We start from the raw sequence: 17,207 nt of genomic DNA, 5'->3' as shown, positions 1-17,207 counted from the left end.
TGAACTCTCAGAAATTCTCAATGATCAATGTACACATACTGTTGCTATTTCAGAGATGATCCTGGGGCCTGCCAGGGTAAAACTGTGGAAGAAGAAGAAGTGGAAAGAAGGGAAGAGAGAAGAGAAGGATGGGGAGAGGGCAGGGGACAGTAGGGGTCAGGAGAGGTGAACAGTGGAGAGGATTAGAGGGGAGAGAAGGCGAGCAGAGGAGGAGGACCCAGGGACGCCCTGCGCAGCAGCCCTTGCTCTCCGCTCCCTGGACTCTTCTGTCTGAGCAGGGACACACTTGGGTTTCACAAGTGGACAGGCAGAGGCTCAACCCCGCAGCAGTGCCGGGACCCAGGGACTCTGTGCCCAGGGATCTGACTGCTGTCATTCTGGCAGTAAACGGAAAAATCTACTTGGCTTCATAGTACAGGTGATTCCTTTCTGAAGGTTAATTATTCCCCTTCACTGACACTGAAATGATACTGCAGACCTGGAAGCAGGCCGAATGCCACTGCCCGCAATACTTCCACGTGCTACGAAACATTCTCTCCTTTTTCCACAGAAGTAAACCCAAAGAAAGCATCCAACATTTTGGTACCATCTCTTTGTAGAGGCAGCTCAACCTACTGAACTACCATGAAAACACACACACACACACACACACACACACACACTACCGCCATACTGCTCGTTCTTTCAGTTAAATGCCTCTTTTCACTCCTAAGCAACAGACTTTAAAAGATTCAGGCCCAACTGGAGTCAAAACAGACAGCTCTGCACAGGAAGTGAGTGCTCACCCGGGCCCACGCCTTCACGCCCTCCCTCTTGGAGGGTAAGGACGCACCGCAATTCCTATCAGATGTAACAGAGGCTGCCTTTGTGAAAACAGGAAAATACCAGACTGAAGATATTTTTCACCCGAATTCAGTCACATGAGCAGTATTTTTGTAGCAGTGCTAACAATTAGAAAAATCTGCTCAAAAAAAAGTATATATATATATATACACATATATATATATATATCTAACTAGATACATTTTAGAATAAAGGCAAAAATTTCTATTAGTTTTTTCTTAAAGATAACTAACAAAAGAATACTCCTACGGTCTCTAGAAGGGTAAGGACGAGAGTCCCTCTTACACCTTCAGAAATCCATCCTTGATCCTGCTCAGATCTCTGTCGCCACCCAGTGGAAGCCACACTCAACTACAAGGTGTGCTGATAAATGGCCTCGGAGGTTCCTCAGCTTTCTGTGCCCAAGAGGCGTGTAATTACAGCAAAGTGCTCTAAGTGTTCTCTCTCTGAGCAGCATTATTCTACTTTTAAATTTCAATAACAGAATATAATATATGTAACTCTGAATGATCTAAGAGTTTCAGTAAAAAATGGTAAGGGGCCACTGTCGTGAAAACTATTTTATTATTCTGGGAAAGTGTTATCCTATACCCATCTGGATCAAATATTAAGTCCAACCAAGTTTTAAAATATTCTCACAAGATTAATGATTGTAAATATGACTTTATTTATGTTTAATGTAACATCAGCTTGAAGAATATATACTTCAAATACTATTAGGTTCTTCAATATGAAGTTTAAAATACAGTTTGTTGGGTGGCGCCTGTGGCTCAGTGAGTAGGGCACCGGCCCCATATGCCGAGGGTGGCGGGTTCAAACCCAGCCCCGGCCAAACTGAAACAAAAAAATAGCCGGGCATTGTGGCAGCTGCTTGTAGTCCCAGCTGCTTGGGAGGCTGAGGCAAGAGAATTGCATGAACCCAAGAGTTAGAGGTTGCTGTGAGCCGTGTGATGCCACAGCACCCTACCCGAGGGCGGTACAGTGAGACTCTGTCTCTACAAAAAAAATACAGTTTGTTTTCTAAAAAGAATAAAATAAAATACAGTTTGCTTTCTAAATTATAGCTATGATAATAAAAGAACCTTTAAAAAATTGATTGTGGTTAGGCTCACAGGCTTGATTTTTTTCCAGACGATTAAACTGGAAAGGTGGGGAAACAAAAAGGAGCCAAGTACAGAAACCTCTCTTACTACAAGCCTATTCAATGCTATGCCAGGTCAATAGATCTTTGTGGAATAATTGAATTTTTATAATTCGCTCTTCATATATCCTAGCGTATCAATTCATATACACACATAGAAACTGTCAAGAATGTGTAACATCAAGTTTATATTACATAACAAATGTGAAAACCCACCCAAACCCTCAAAAGACAGTAACATATGTTGACTTGTTTGCATGTGTATGAAATCAGGAGACAAAATTGTTTTGTCACCCCAAAATTGCCTTATGTAACCCTTTTTTTTTTTTTTTATTAAATCATAGCTGTGCACATTTATGCAATTATGGGGTACAATGTACTGGTTTTATATACAATTTGAAATACTTTCATCAAGAGGTTAACATAGCCTTCGCTGCATTTTCTTAGTTATTGTGTTAAGACATTTATATTCTAAACTTAGTAGATTTAACATGTACCCTTGTAAAATGCAGCATAGGTGTGGTCCTACCAATTACCCTCCCTCCACCTATCCTACCCCCTTTCCTTCCCCTCCCCCTGTGCTAACCTTTTGTACACAATAGGCTTTTATTATCTAAAAAATACATTAGAACTTGATTTCATAAAAAATATAGATTGCATGCCTACCATATGCCAGGCATTGTCTTGGGTGCTGGTGAGGCAGACACCTGGCCACTGTCACAGAAACACTTTTTGTCTAACAGTAACACACTAACACAAGTGCTGGGACAAGGGAGGTGCTCAGACGGAAGCCTGAGCAGGGGGGTGGTTCAGGTGTGAAACACAGGTGATCAAATTCTCCAGGACTGGGTAGACTGGGGACTAAGAAGTCAGGAAGGTGGTGATGCCTAAGCCAAGTCCTGAAAACTAAGATTAGCTGAGGATAGAGGTATGTGGAGAATTATGAGGGGCATTCTTGGAGGAAAACCACATTCAAAGGCAACTGAAGCCGCAGCCAGTTGGTGTAATGACCAGCTATGGCTTTGGAAGTAGGCCTGGGGTCGACTGAGTAAGCGATAAGTATTTATCTACACTGCAAAATACAGCAAGTAGCCCTGGATCAGCAGCCGGGAGAGGTGCCCCCTCACCCTCATCGGCACCATGCTGTCTGGCCCTGCAGCCTCCTATTTCAGTGTCAGCTTCTTCCTCTACAACACAGGGCTGGGTATGCTTTGCTAGTATATGGTTTCATCAAGCAAGATGATGGGAACAAAAAGTGCTCACTATTATGCTTATTTAAAACACCCTGGTTACTTCTGCTGGACAGTATTATACATCAACCGAATTTCTAAACTTAAGCAGAAACAGTAGTTCTATTAGGAGAGGCACATTTAATTATGTTTACTTGTCTTTCCTTAAAATAAGAAAAAGAGCCATATGCAGCTGTTGGGATCATTTCTATTAAGTCATCCCAAGTATCTTGCTTACGCTTTGAGAAGGAAACAGCCTGTGTTGATCTGGTATTAATTACTGTGTAAATACAAGGTAGTGAGGTATTTCTTACCAGGTTCTGGAAGGTCTAATTTCGCCCGCTTTAGTTCTGCCATGGAAATCTGAAGTTGTTCTATTACAAAGTCATCTTCAAAGAAAAAATTCTTTGCCAGGGTCTCCTGAAGAAATTCTACCAGTTCTTCCATAGACAATTTCATTAGATGTTCTAAGAAAGAATGAGAAAAATATAAAAGCCAAGTCAACAGCAGCTTTAGGTTGAAAAGAGAATATATTCCATTCAGATACGGCATTTTTTATAAAATGGCATATATAATATACAACTTACATGTGGCATTTCTAATATCACCATAACTCACTAAGACAAAAACATTCTGTGGTATACTGAAGAGATCACATAGATCTACTGGTCCTACTGGGAGGAAGGGTGGAGAGGAGAGTATCTCCTAGGACCTTCTTGTTGGGGTAAGAATAACTAAACGCGGGCATTCACGTTAGCCAGAGCAAGAACTTCGGAGACAGCAGACACAGAAAGCCCTCCCAGGACGATAGGACACCTTTCTGTTTTACTGATACAGAGCAAAATAGGCAAATCTACTTTTAAGCCTCCATTTATTACTGTTTAGAATTTCCCCCTGAAAATCTGATTAATTTTGTGAGTTTTATTTCCACTTATGAAATTCATATCATTGAAAAAAACTTTCAAACTGTAGGCACAAAGCTGAAAGTAAAAGTCGGCTGAGACCCCACTGCGCAGTGCCCCAGGAGCAGATGTGTGTGTGTGTGAATTCAAGGGTATCAGTTTACAAACTAAATTGCACTTTTCAAAGTTACCTGCCTTCTTGCTTTTTCCCCCCACTCAATAATGTAGCATTTTTCACGTCAACAAGGACAGTACCCCACAGTCAACAGCTGGGTAGGGCCCACTGGGTGCGTGTGTGTGGTGAATTACCTCCACAGCCGCCCAACAATGGGCATGTACGTGGTTTTTGATTTTTTACTATTTAAAACCACTGTGTGATGAATCTCCAGTGACAATGTCTTTAAGTATTTTTAAGGCAGAAATTAAAAAAAAAAGAAAAAGAAATCTCTTACAAGTATCAGCAAACTATCAGTGAAAATGCCCAGAAACTGTTTATTTTTCCCCTTGGCGGGGTGGGTAGTTATTGGCTAATGAGGAAGTCACGTATTTATGGTATACAATATGCCTCTTTGATACATGTATGCACTGTAGAATGATGAAACACTGTATGGCACATCCCCATCTCACACACTCATCCTCTGTGTGTGACAAATGCAGACCCTGCTCTCTGTGCTACCGTCAGGGACACTGGGTGCCACCAGCTGCAGTCACCATGCCGCGCGATGAACCCAGGACTTCCTCCTCCTGTCCAGCTGAAACTATGAACCCTTTAACCAACACCCCTGGGACCCCCAGACCAAAATCACCAAGGGATTTTCAAAACGTTATATGGTGGTGAAGGAATTTCACGTAAGTCCTTGAGCTTCGTCCCTTGCCAAGAAAAGCACATGGCAGCAGCTTATTCAGTCTCTTTATGTGATCTGAGGCATATAAAGCAGTTGCTGTATTACAGTTTACACAGGGTAAAGCAATGTTTCACCAGTGAAAATAACCAAGGTCATGTAAGTAAAACAACTTAACAGGAAGAAGAGAGCTATAAATACAGCAATAGTCCCCTTCTTACTGTTTAGGGAATAGTAAACTAATATCTCTTAGTAAAAATTACACTTTTGGTTTATAATTTGATCATTCATAATCCAAAAAGAAAGGAAGTAAATGGGGAGACGGGGGTGGAGCAGAGGAAGAGAGAGTCCAGGTATCACAGGACGGAAGCCTGCGTCTCAGAAGAGGCTTTGCTGTCACCTGGACTGTTCTGGGCATTTGGTCTGTGTTGAGGGAACTCGGAGTGAGAGCAGGAAATGAACCACAACACTTCTAAACCCTTTTCTTGAAAAAAGTAAACAATTCAAAGGTGCTTTTAAAGGGTGTCTCTGTTCCCGCCTAAGTATGGTTAATCTGGCACTTCTGAAGTCCATGATTTTCAAGTAGGCAGACAATCTCATATGTGTATCAAAGAACCTACCACCACCAAGCACAACGCAGACAAAAACTGACCCCATGACTCAACTGGCTTACGACTGAGTTGGGCAGCTGGACAGACCACTGCAGTGTGACGCTAGGAGGGTAGAGTGCACAGTGAATGAGAAAGGAGCAGTGCGCCCTGGACGAGAAGCCCAGACTATGTGAAGTTGCAAAGCTTTCCCCACAGCTGCGGGAGAAGTCTCCCAATTTTAGGGGTTGAATTCAGGCTTTAAAGATGACTAAGACTCACTTCTTGATTTTAAAGTGAGGAATGATGTACCAAATTTCCAGAGCCCTTGAAATACTGCACTTGAAGACTCAGAAGTCTTCAGTTTTTTGTTTGTTCTTGAGACTGAGTCTCACTCTGCCCCCTCAGTAGAGTGCTGTGGCATAATAGCTCACTGCAACCTCATACTCCTGAGCTTAAGTGATCCATCCGTCTTGGCCTCCCAGGGTGCTAGGATTACAGGCATGAGCCCCTGCACCTGGCCTAGTTTTCTGTTTTTTAGGAATAAAACCTGCTGCATTTATGCCCCTAAAGATACTGTCTGTACTTTCCCCAGAGGCCACAGTGCAGTCCAGGAGAGAGATGGAGCTGCTGTTCCCATCTACAGCTTGGAGCTGGATGCATTTTTCCCTGGATCCTCACAAACCCCTTTAACTAAGGGACCAGTCTTCTTTGGTTTCTGTTTTCCTCTTACAAAATTGAGGTTCAGAATGATGAAAGAACAAGGGGGGCCAATGAAAACAAATACTTAATACGAATATTATTCTTAGTGTGGCCAGGCACAGCAGCTCACGCCTATAATCCTAGCACTTTGGGAGGCCAAAGAGGGACGATGGTTGAAGACCAGCCTGGGCAACATAGTGAGACCCCACTTCTCAATAAAATAAGAAAAATCAGCTGGGCATGATAGCATGTGCTTATAGACCCAGCTACTTAGGAGGCTGAGGCAGGAGGATCAGGCTGAGGCTGAGATAGATATGCTCAGACCACTGTACCCCAACCGGGGTGAAAAAGTAAGACTCTATCTCTATTAAAAAAAAAAAATAGGTATTTTTAAAAAGAATTTTATTAATGAAACCTACAAATCAACAAATTTCATTCTACTGCTTAAGTGTGAATATGAAACTGATATAAAGAGAAAAGTACCACAAATCTTCCAGTCATAAGAAAGAATCAATGAAGGTAAATTACCAACTGAAGATAATTTCTCCACTGATTTTCAAGAGTGTTAATTAAACCACTATTAAAAGTTAATGAATTTTAAATAGGGTAGGGAATGACAAATAAGGGTTAAAATAAATCTTAATTTTTATGTTATCTTTACAGTTAAGCATTTTCTTACTTTTGTGTAATTTTAAGATTGTGTAAGACATAGCAGTAAGAACTCGTTCTCCTTCAAAGATGTAGATATCCCAAATTCTGAGGTTTAGTGTAAAGGGAGTCTATAATTAAAAGCAAAACAAAACAGAAATAAGGTTAACAGTCTCCCCTCACCTTGTAGTTACAAATTTATGATTGAGTTTTGTAAATAAATACTTACACGATCAAGGAAACATTGAAAAAACCATTTCATTGTGTAAAAACTTGTGTAGATTTCTTGAGAATCCTGAAAAAAATAAAGATCTCACAATTTCTGGATTGTAGCAAACAAAATATGACAATATAATACTAGAAGTTAGGAAGGCTGTTGGAGGTAAACATCAATGCTAAACATAAAACCATCTTGTTACAAATATTTTTCCTGCTTTCAGCTTTATTCTATTCTTATTTTTTTCTCCAAAATTTTATTTCTCAAAATCAATCCAAGAATAAATGCCTCTTAGGATATTTAGATTAGATCCTCTTTAATATATTATAGTGAGATTAGTGAGCTATCTTTATTTTACTAAACTATGTTTTACAGTAAAGCATATATATAGTTCACTAAGAAGAGTTTGTATGACCCTTAAAGTACTTTTTGTACAGTTAAAAAAAATCTTCCAAAATAACCAAGAAATCGCATCTTTAAATACTGTATTGTTTGAATTTATCAGCTTCAAAGAAGAAGTTTGACTCTATGAGTTAAGACTGTGATAGTTCATCGACACTAAACTTTATAAATCAAATGTTTTCAAACGATTGGAAATTAAAACCGCATAATAAATGAAATGGAGGACACTAGAAATTAATATAGTTACTGAGACCAAAGACTGCACCTGACTCTTCTAGCTTTTTTCTTGGGATAGGTGGGTGTTAATCAGTGTCACATCTACCTACCAAATGTTGCTTAAGCTTGGACAGAAATTTATTCAGTATTTTTTCATGATGTTCTTGAAACCTCAAGAGCTTAGGGAAACCTTGGACAAAAAAGCCTAGAATACAAACATAAAAACAACACTTCATAAACAATACCAACAACCCTCCCCCCAAAATAAAATGCACGTATTTCTTTCATTTGTAACTCTCAAAACAACACACCCAGTAGTTATCAAAGTATTTTTCCTCTCTACCAAGGAAATACATGCACATGAGCTTTGGGTAATGAAACTTGTAGCCTCATATTTGTTTCCTAAGATCTCCTATAAGCCTGTAAATATTCAAAGTAGATGGAATATTTCCAACTTAAAAGGGAAACTAAGGATTACCAAGATTATTTATTCTTTTAAGATATTGGGCCATATCTTAAATGCCTAAAATTTTTTATAAATCGTCTAACTGGACTATTTGTCATTTGTTTTACTGTTAGTGAGATACATAACAAACATTTTGTCACTGTTTTCAGGTGTACTCTAACAATTTCCTTAATATCATGTTTCCAAAGTTTTTATCATTCTGTAAAGCCGTATTTAATATCTGCTAACACACGCAGGCACTAGATGATCGATGTTATACTATAAACTATATTTTATCCCACATGATTATACATTATAATCTATAAGAGATCTAGGAGGTGACTTAGAGCAAATGATAAATTAATATTAATTTTATATATTTAGCTCATTGAACTTCATATCCTTTTTTAACTTTTTTTAAAAATAAAGGCTGTTTGTGTGCAATTTATATCTATTTTTATTTTTAATTTTCCTTTCAGATGTTTTATACAAACTATTAATAAAGACACATAGTCAGTGGACTTGACAACTTCTCCACATTAGTATTTTCCTGACTGGGTTCTATGCAGCTTTGAAAGATGTTAATATGTGGTCTCTGTTTTTAAAAAGGAATCCAGAGGATGTGTCGTATATTACATACACCCTTCTTGGTTCCTAAGTTGTCTTTTAGACTTAATGAAACTAATTCTTTTTTTTTTTTTTTTTAATTTAACTCAGTCTCCCTGGCTTATCTTGGAGTTCATTTTGCCCCACAGAATATATTTCCAAAAAACGAAACTGTGTTCCAGCAGGGAGCCGAGGCCCCCACTGTCAGAAACCTGCTCTCCAAACCACTGGGCAGAACGATTTCTTCACTAGTTCTCAATTTTCTAAGGTGTGTGTAAAAATTTCCAGAGATAGCGATTCTATTCCTACCTTAGTAATATTTTCCAGTGAAATGGTTTCATAAAAAAATCTATATCTATCAGTGCCACTTTCATGGTCAATTTAATAGGAATGGAAGTTGGAAATTTTTCAAGAAAAGTCTGATTTTGAAAAAGTCAATACAGTTCAGCAATAACCAGCTAACGGGTGCTAAGATGCCTAACGTTTTTTCACTTTTCAGTGATGCTCCAGACTTTATATTTTAAATGCCATATTTTTCACCCCTACCTTTGCTTTAGAATTAAGACAACCTTTAGTTATAAAATTTCACAGGTAGACGCAGAAACAAATATCTCTAACTTACCCATAATAATGACCTAAATTGCACTGTAAATGTTAGGATAGTAGAAATAATATTGTTTTATAGTTTAGACTGGTGACAATAATTGCTAAAGATAAGCTATCAAGTAGATTGAAAAGAAATGACTGTTTTCTAAAATCGGGCAGCAGTCCACATAATTACACACCACTGAAATCGCAATATTCACTGTACTTCAAGACTGATCGGCAAAACCTTCCCATGGGAAAGCAAATGAAGGCTGGTAAGAAAGAGTTGTTTTTCCTCGAGATGCTTTTTGAAATGATACTGTCTATTGGATGGCAACTCAATATAATAACATGTCTTGCACCTAGAATCTATTTACGGGACACAAAGTGCCCAGAAAGAGTGATGGTACAGATAGTATTTGTTAAAATAATTGGCAAGGAACAATACAGGAGCAGGTAAACACACAGCCTGCCGCAGACACGGAATGCCCCACACAGCCGCCTGGTGAGAGTGGGAGATGCAATGAACAGTGGACCATACAAGGCCGTAATTCTAAAATTAGAAGAGTACTTCACATATGTGGCAGGTTCCCTTCTACATAAAACGTGAATATCCACAAACTGAACTTAGATAATTCAGGCTCAGAGTAGCTAGTGTTAAAACTGCTTTAAATCTGATATTAACACATGGATGGCACTGGAAAATAATTTCACATTATATCAACAAATGGTACTTTTACTTCCAAAACAAGTTCCGATCTAAACTCTCTGAAATAAAAGTTTCTTGCTGCTTAGCTTGGCAAATATAAGGGAAAACTTATATTTATAGCACAGGGGACAATGTGCTAACTCAAAAACCAAAAAATTATTCAAGTTTTGAAACATTATATAATCAAGTGCTGTGTTATCAATCTTTTATTTAAAATGAAACCAATTTTACGGCTGAAGATCTAAAAACTCCAGTTGAAATATAATACTACTTAATGACTTTCTTTTTAACATCTAAGTGTCATTTCTTAATATTTTTAAGAGATGGGTTTCACTGTGTCACCCAGGCTGGAGTATAGTTTTGGGATCACAGCTCACTGCAACCTCAAATTCCCACATCAGCTTCCTGAGTAGCTGGCACTACAGGTGTGCGCTACTATACTCAGCTAATTTTTAAATTTTTTTGTAGAGATGGGGTTGCACTATGTTGCCCAAGCTTGTCTTAAACTTCTTAACTCAAGTGATCCTCCTGCCTTGGCCTCCCAAAGTCTGGAGCCACCATGCCTGGCCTCGATTATTGTTTTTTGAAAAGGAGTATCACGATACCTAGTCAATGGTAAACATTTCACTGAAATGGTAAGTACATAACCTTCTAAAAATTTTGACCAAAAGGCATCCTTTATTGCTACGAATAATATACCTTTTCCTACATTCCTCTAAACCTAAATTAGTTTCTTTTGATTGAGGTCAAGTAAAGAAAAAATTTTAAAATGCCAACAATATTCGTATACTTTGGGGTAAAGACAAAGGAAAATAAATGTGAATAGTAAAGTTCAATAAAGAAAAATGAAAGAAATTGGTAACAAATACTAATTGATTGAACGAGCCTGAGACACTGAAGTTGTTGGACTTAATTCTACCATGCACCTTTGATTTTATTTAATTTCCCTTTCTTTATGTTTATAATAATACAATAGGTCTGCTTACCATGCATGGCATGCTTGGGGCCTGAGAAGAGTTTGACCAGGGCCCAGAAGGCATCTTCCTCGTTCATATACATGAGGAGCAAAGCTGTGATCTGGCTCATGCCCTGACAATACCCGACTTCCTAAAGAGAATGGAACACAGACACTGAATTTAAAATCGAATTACATGTCTATGCACAAAGAAAAGGCTGATCCATAAAATATCAGAAAATGCCCAGAATGTTGTCTAATGTGCAATTCTAGAGATAAACATTATAATCTTTATTTTTATATATTATAAAAGAAAATTATGCTCAAAAATAAATGTACAGCTATAGACAAAGTCTCAATACCTATAAGTTTTTTTTTTTTTTTTTGCACCTCTGGTATATGGGGCTGGTGCCCTACTCCTTGAGCCACAGGTGTCGCCGTAATACCTATAAGTTTTAATGTCTTAGATTCATCACCACTTTACTTTAAAGAGTGCTAATATTTATTTCACTGTCTGGTTCCCGGCTCACTATTCCTCTTTCTTGCTCAGATGTAGGGAAGTTCTCTCTTCCTGCAACTCTGTGTCCTCTCGGGTCTCCTCTAGATTTCCGAACCCGTACACAGGCACACTTTGGGAAGCCATCCACAGCTCCCTTTCTGAGCAATACCTGCTCTCCCTGGAGCCCATGCTGTGTCCTTAGGGATTCATGTTTGTGTCACAGGAACCTTAACTGAGGAACCAGAAGAGGGCACCTGAGCCCAGGGAATGGGAACAGACGTACTGACCAACCAGATGCTCTCTCCAAGACAAGAGTCTGTAACTGTCAAGCGACAATTAATCTATCAACTTCCTGTCCTCCTACCCTACCCATTCCCAGCCCTATTTACTTAAAAGTAAGAACAAAACAATCACCACCACAAAAAATAACAAAACCGTCTGGAAGGAGAGAAAAGGCCAGATTCATAGGCAAACTGTGCTCCTGTCTAGGTTTGTCCACCTCAAAATCTGTTCAGCTCTTTGCCCTCAGGGCTGCTATAGGGTTTCAGCTTGAAACCCCACAGAGCTGAAGGAGACTGTGAGATCACCTAGTTTGCAGGTGAAGAAGTGTGCCCAGAGGGCCCCTCAGAATACAGCTCAAAGAAGTTGGCAGGCATGCTCCAACTTACCGTATTATAAACAGAATATGCAGCAAGAACATGGAATAACGATTGCTGCCTGGAGAAAAAAATATATAATAAACACAATTTAGTTATTTCACGTATTTTTTAAATTACAAAATTAAACAAAATAAACCACAGGCAAACTGAAAACAAATAGATAATCCTGATAAAACTACCACTATAATAAATTATCCTAAGCTTAATTAAACAATACTCTAAACAGTCTAAATTTGAGACCAGATAACATTCATTCGGACAGAATTTATATCAAAAAAAAAAGGAAGGACTTCAAAGTTTCTTAAATTTCTTGTCCTCTTTCACTGAACTACCTTGCTCTATATTCAGCCTGGTGGAGACATGGCTACCGCCCTGCTGGGTGCAGTCCTTCCAGGGTTGGGGCAATGTCCTCAGGAAGCTGGGTATGCTCTAAACGAGGTCCCGCTATAAGGTGCTGTCTTCCCGCCGCCAGGACTCAGGGATGCAAGATTCCAAGGGTAGAAACAGCAGTCACTCCACTCACTGACACACGTCTCCCTAATGATCCACTAGCACAGTGGATCCGCTCGCTTCCCATCTCTGCCAAGCTTAGGCTCTGCTGGTCTAGAGATCCTCGGTCCGAAAGGGGAAGCCTTTTCCCCAGGAGACCTAATGATCTTGCTGAGCTAAAGGCTGACCCTTCCACCTAACCACTACGGACTCCTTATGCCTCTGACTCAACAGGCGAAGCAGCAGGTGACTGGTGCCAGTGTGACTGACCCTGGTGGACACCAGGAGGACGACATCCAGAAGACAGCAACACACTGGGGCGTCTTGTACTGGCACTACCACACACTGTGACTGAAGTCACCGGCAAACTACAATGACCAATTCAAGCAGGACTGCTAATGGCCCAAATTTTTTAGGAATGAAGGTATGGGTCACCCCATCAGATAATGAACCACAACTAGCTTAGGTATTTGCTGAGGCCAAAGGGAACATGGAATGGGCAGTGGAAGAAGGTATGACCACGGGACCAGTCACAGAAATGATCATGTAATTGTTACAAGGATTTCCTCCTTACTTTGGTAGGAATATGCTTCACATATAATGACAAATGTTCTTCCTTCTCTTTTCTCTAAGCTGTATCGATGCGAGTTAATTTATGTCACAGTATTTAAGCTGCAGGACATCAAGCAGAGGAGTGAACATTATCTGAGGACTTGGCATCCTCTTGTGGGGAAAGGATTAGCAAACTCAGCTATAAGCAGGTGAGCTGTATCATGGTAGACTGCAGTATGACTTTGTTATTGTTCTATGTGGAAACTGAGAAGGGTTTCAGGTAATGTGTGGGTCAGACTGACAAAGGTAGGCTATGAAGGTTGGCTTCGTGTATCAGCTTGGTTAAATAATAATCACCCAGTGATAAACCCACAATTTGCTGACTTTCAGTAGGGGAGATTATCAGGGTGGGCCTCATTTAGTCAGTAAAAAGGCTGTAAAAGCAGATCTGAAGCTTCCCTGCAGAGGAAACTCTGCCTGTGTTGGACAGCAGCTTGTCCTTCCTGGCAGCCCGCCCTGTGGATTTTGGACTTGCCTAATCAGCCCCTGCAACTGGACAAGCCAATACCTTGAAATAGGTCTCTTCGTGTGTATCTCCTTCCGGCTTCTCTTTCTCTGGTGGGACCCTGGCTGGCACAGAGGCAGGAAGGCTCTATCCGCTATTCACGGGCTGCCACAGCAATGACACAGCAGTGTGCAGCAACACCCTGACGTTACCCTCAGGTTAACTTCTCAATTTGTTTATTTCTCTTTTTTAGTTTCATTTGTGCATGAGGTCAAGGTTATAGATATATATTTATCACTGACACAAATAATCTCATATCTTTTCTAAGAGTTTTAATAAAAGTATCTGCCATATTTCTAGGCATTCCCAAATCACAAAATGATTCTTTACCAATTTTTTAGCATCTGTCAAGTTAAAAAATTTAAGTTAAATTAAACCCTAAGTTTCACACAATATGGAATCAAATGATCTGCAAAAGCTTAAACCTTTATGACCTAAGTCAAAATTACAGTTGATAGAAAACAGTACAAATCTTAGCACTCTGGGAGGCCAAGGCAGGTGGATTGCCTGAGCTCACAGGTTTGAGACCAGCCTGAGCCAGAGAAAGACCTTATCTCTAAAAATAGCTGGGTATTGTGGCAGGTGCCTGTAGTCCCAGCTACTTGGGGGGCTGAGGCAAGAGAATCACTTGAGCCCAAGAGATTGAGGCTGCTGTGAGCTGTGATGCAAGAGCTACCAAGGGTGACAAAGCGAGACTCTATCTCAAAAAAAAAAAACAGTACAAACACTACTCATATTTTAAGTTAATAAAGACTTTGATAAAGACTATTTATAAATGCTACTTATATTTCATAATATTAAACTTTACTTACTTAACACCGTATCTGTCTCTAAACATAATATGGTCCCTAAATGTGCGGTTGACGTCAAGGTCTATTTGTCTGATATCAGGTGAACAACCTCGTGCCCTGTGTTTTAATTTCTGAAGAGGAAAAAGAGAGAATTACATATTCATGTAAATAAGTTACTGAAGAAGCTACGACAAATAGTAAAATAATTCTCATTAAAAACTTATTTCAGTTTAGAAAAATCATTCCCACGGTTCAAATACCAAAGCAATATAAAAAGGTACACGATAGAACCCCCATCCCCACCTCCACTTACGCTGTTCCCATTCTCTCCTTCTTCCCTTCTCCTTTCTCTCCCCCATCCCATAAAAAAGTTAGACTGTAATTCAGGAGTCAGAACTTTCCAGGGTTTGCATTACTAGACTATACAGAAAGCTCTTCATGGCTGGGCCCTACAGGCTACTGCGGTTCCCTTTTTCTTTCCAGCATGGTATTTTTGTTTTTCTTGGACCTAATTGTTGCCTTGTTTCTTCATATGCTTCATTTTCTTCCTACTTGTAGTTAATTCAATTCTAAAACTCACTGAGTTATAAATCTCCTCTGGCAATGTTCCAGTGGAACAGGCATCTCACTAGCTCCAATACCTCCAAGATCCTCTCCTCCAGTGGAACAGGCGTCCCACAGCTCCAACACCTCCAAGACCCACTCCTCCAGTGGAACAGGCGTCCCACAGCTCCAACACCTCCAACACCCACTCCTCCAGTGGAACAGGCATCCCACAGCTCCAACACCTCCAACACCCACTCCTCCAGTGGAACAGGCGTCCCACAGCTCCAACGCCTCCAAGACCCACTCCTCCAGTGGAACAGGCATCTCACTAGCTCCAACGCCTCCAAGACCCTCTCCTCCAGTGGAACAGGCGTCCCACAGCTCCAACATCTCCAAGACCCACTCCTCCAGTGGAACAGGCGTCCCACAGCTCCAACGCCTCCAACACCCACTCCTCCAGTGGAACAGGCGTCCCACAGCTCCAACGCCTCCAACACCCACTCCTCCAGTGGAACAGGCGTCCCACAGCTCCAACGCCTCCAACACCCACTCCTCCAGTGGAACAGGCGTCCCACAGCTCCAACGCCTCCAACACCCACTCCTCCAGTGGAACAGGCGTCCCACAGCTCCAACGCCTCCAACACCCACTCCTCCAGTGGAACAGGCGTCCCACAGCTCCAACACCTCCAACACCCACTCCTCCAGTGGAACAGGCGTCCCACAGCTCCAACACCTCCAACACCCACTCCTCCAGTGGAACAGGCGTCCCACAGCTCCAACACCTCCAACACCCACTCCTCCAGTGGAACAGGCGTCCCACAGCTCCAACACCTCCAACACCCACTCCTCCAGTGGAACAGGCGTCCCACAGCTCCAACACCTCCAACACCCACTCCTCCAGTGGAACAGGCGTCCCACAGCTCCAACACCTCCAACACCCACTCCTCCAGTGGAACAGGCGTCCCACAGCTCCAACACCTCCAACACCCACTCCTCCAGTGGAACAGGCGTCCCACAGCTCCAACACCTCCAACACCCACTCCTCCAGTGGAACAGGCATCCCACAGCTCCAACACCTCCAACACCCACTCCTCCAGTGGAACAGGCGTCCCACAGGTCCAACACCCACTCCTCCAGTGGAACAGGCGTCCCACAGGTCCAACACCCACTCCTCCAGTGGAACAGGCGTCCCACCAGCTCCAACACCTCCAACACCCACTCCTCCAGTGGAACAGGCGTCCCACAGCTCCAACACCTCCAACACCCACTCCTCCAGTGGAACAGGCATCCCACCAGCTCCAACACCTCCAACACCCACTCCTCCAGGGGAACAAGCGTCCCACCAGCTCCAACACCTCCAAGACCCACTCCTCCAGTGGAACAGGCGTCCCACCAGCTCCAACACCTCCAACACCCACTCCTCCAGTGGAACAGGCATCCCACCAGCTCCAACACCTCCAACACCCACTCCTCCAGTGGAACAGGCGTCCCACCAGCTCCAACACCTCCAACACCCACTCCTCCAGTGGAACAGGCGTCCCACCAGCTCCAACACCTCCAACACCCACTCCTCCAGTGGAAAAGGCGTCCCACAGCTCCAACATCTCCAAGATCCTCTCCTCCAGTGGAACAGGCGTCCCTCCAGCTCCAACATCTCCCAGACCACCTGGCCGTGGGATTTCCCTTCACCATCTGCTGGGGCTGCCCTTTGCTTTTCTCTGTGTTGGATCCCCTGTTTTCTGGGTCTCAGATCTTCTTTCCTCTTAGCTTATTCCCTTGCTCTGGAGAAACATTCTTGGGTAGCTCGATAGAAGATAGAACTTTTAAACTTTGGATGTCTGATAATCCTACCACCTTATTAAAATGTTTGGCTGTTTCAGAATTCTAATTTGGAAAGCACTTCCCCTGCCAGGCACTGCCCCATCATCTTCTACCTCCAGGGCTGCCATTCCAGTTCTTGACGGTTTATATGCAATCTGTTTTTTCTCTCTAGAAGCTCATAGGAGTTTCTCTCTCCACGTTTTGAAACTTCTTTGTACTTGGTTTAGATCTATTTTTATCCACAGCACTTGATAGA

At 41.6% G+C, this 17,207-nt stretch overlaps 1 protein-coding gene across 3 annotated transcripts in view; it reads right to left on the bottom strand.

Annotated features, from left to right (window-relative positions):
* Positions 1–17,207, bottom strand: part of USP6NL (USP6 N-terminal like) — a 176,790-nt gene that overhangs the window by 20,091 nt on the left and 139,492 nt on the right. For all 3 annotated transcript variants that reach the window (XM_053572719.1, XM_053572718.1, XM_053572720.1), the window contains exons 8-14: positions 14,606–14,715; positions 12,197–12,245; positions 11,061–11,181; positions 7,840–7,934; positions 7,124–7,189; positions 6,926–7,025; positions 3,528–3,680 (exon numbers count right to left, since the gene is read on the bottom strand). In XM_053572719.1, coding sequence (XP_053428694.1) covers positions 3,528–3,680; positions 6,926–7,025; positions 7,124–7,189; positions 7,840–7,934; positions 11,061–11,181; positions 12,197–12,245; positions 14,606–14,715 — 694 coding nt within the window. The remainder of the gene's footprint in view (positions 1–3,527; positions 3,681–6,925; positions 7,026–7,123; positions 7,190–7,839; positions 7,935–11,060; positions 11,182–12,196; positions 12,246–14,605; positions 14,716–17,207) is intronic.

This window comes from Nycticebus coucang, chromosome 20, assembly GCF_027406575.1.
Source record: "Nycticebus coucang isolate mNycCou1 chromosome 20, mNycCou1.pri, whole genome shotgun sequence".
Classification (NCBI taxonomy): Eukaryota; Metazoa; Chordata; class Mammalia; order Primates; family Lorisidae; genus Nycticebus; species Nycticebus coucang.
Note: the sequence above shows the minus strand (reverse complement) of the source record. Positions and strands in the feature narration are given on the sequence as shown.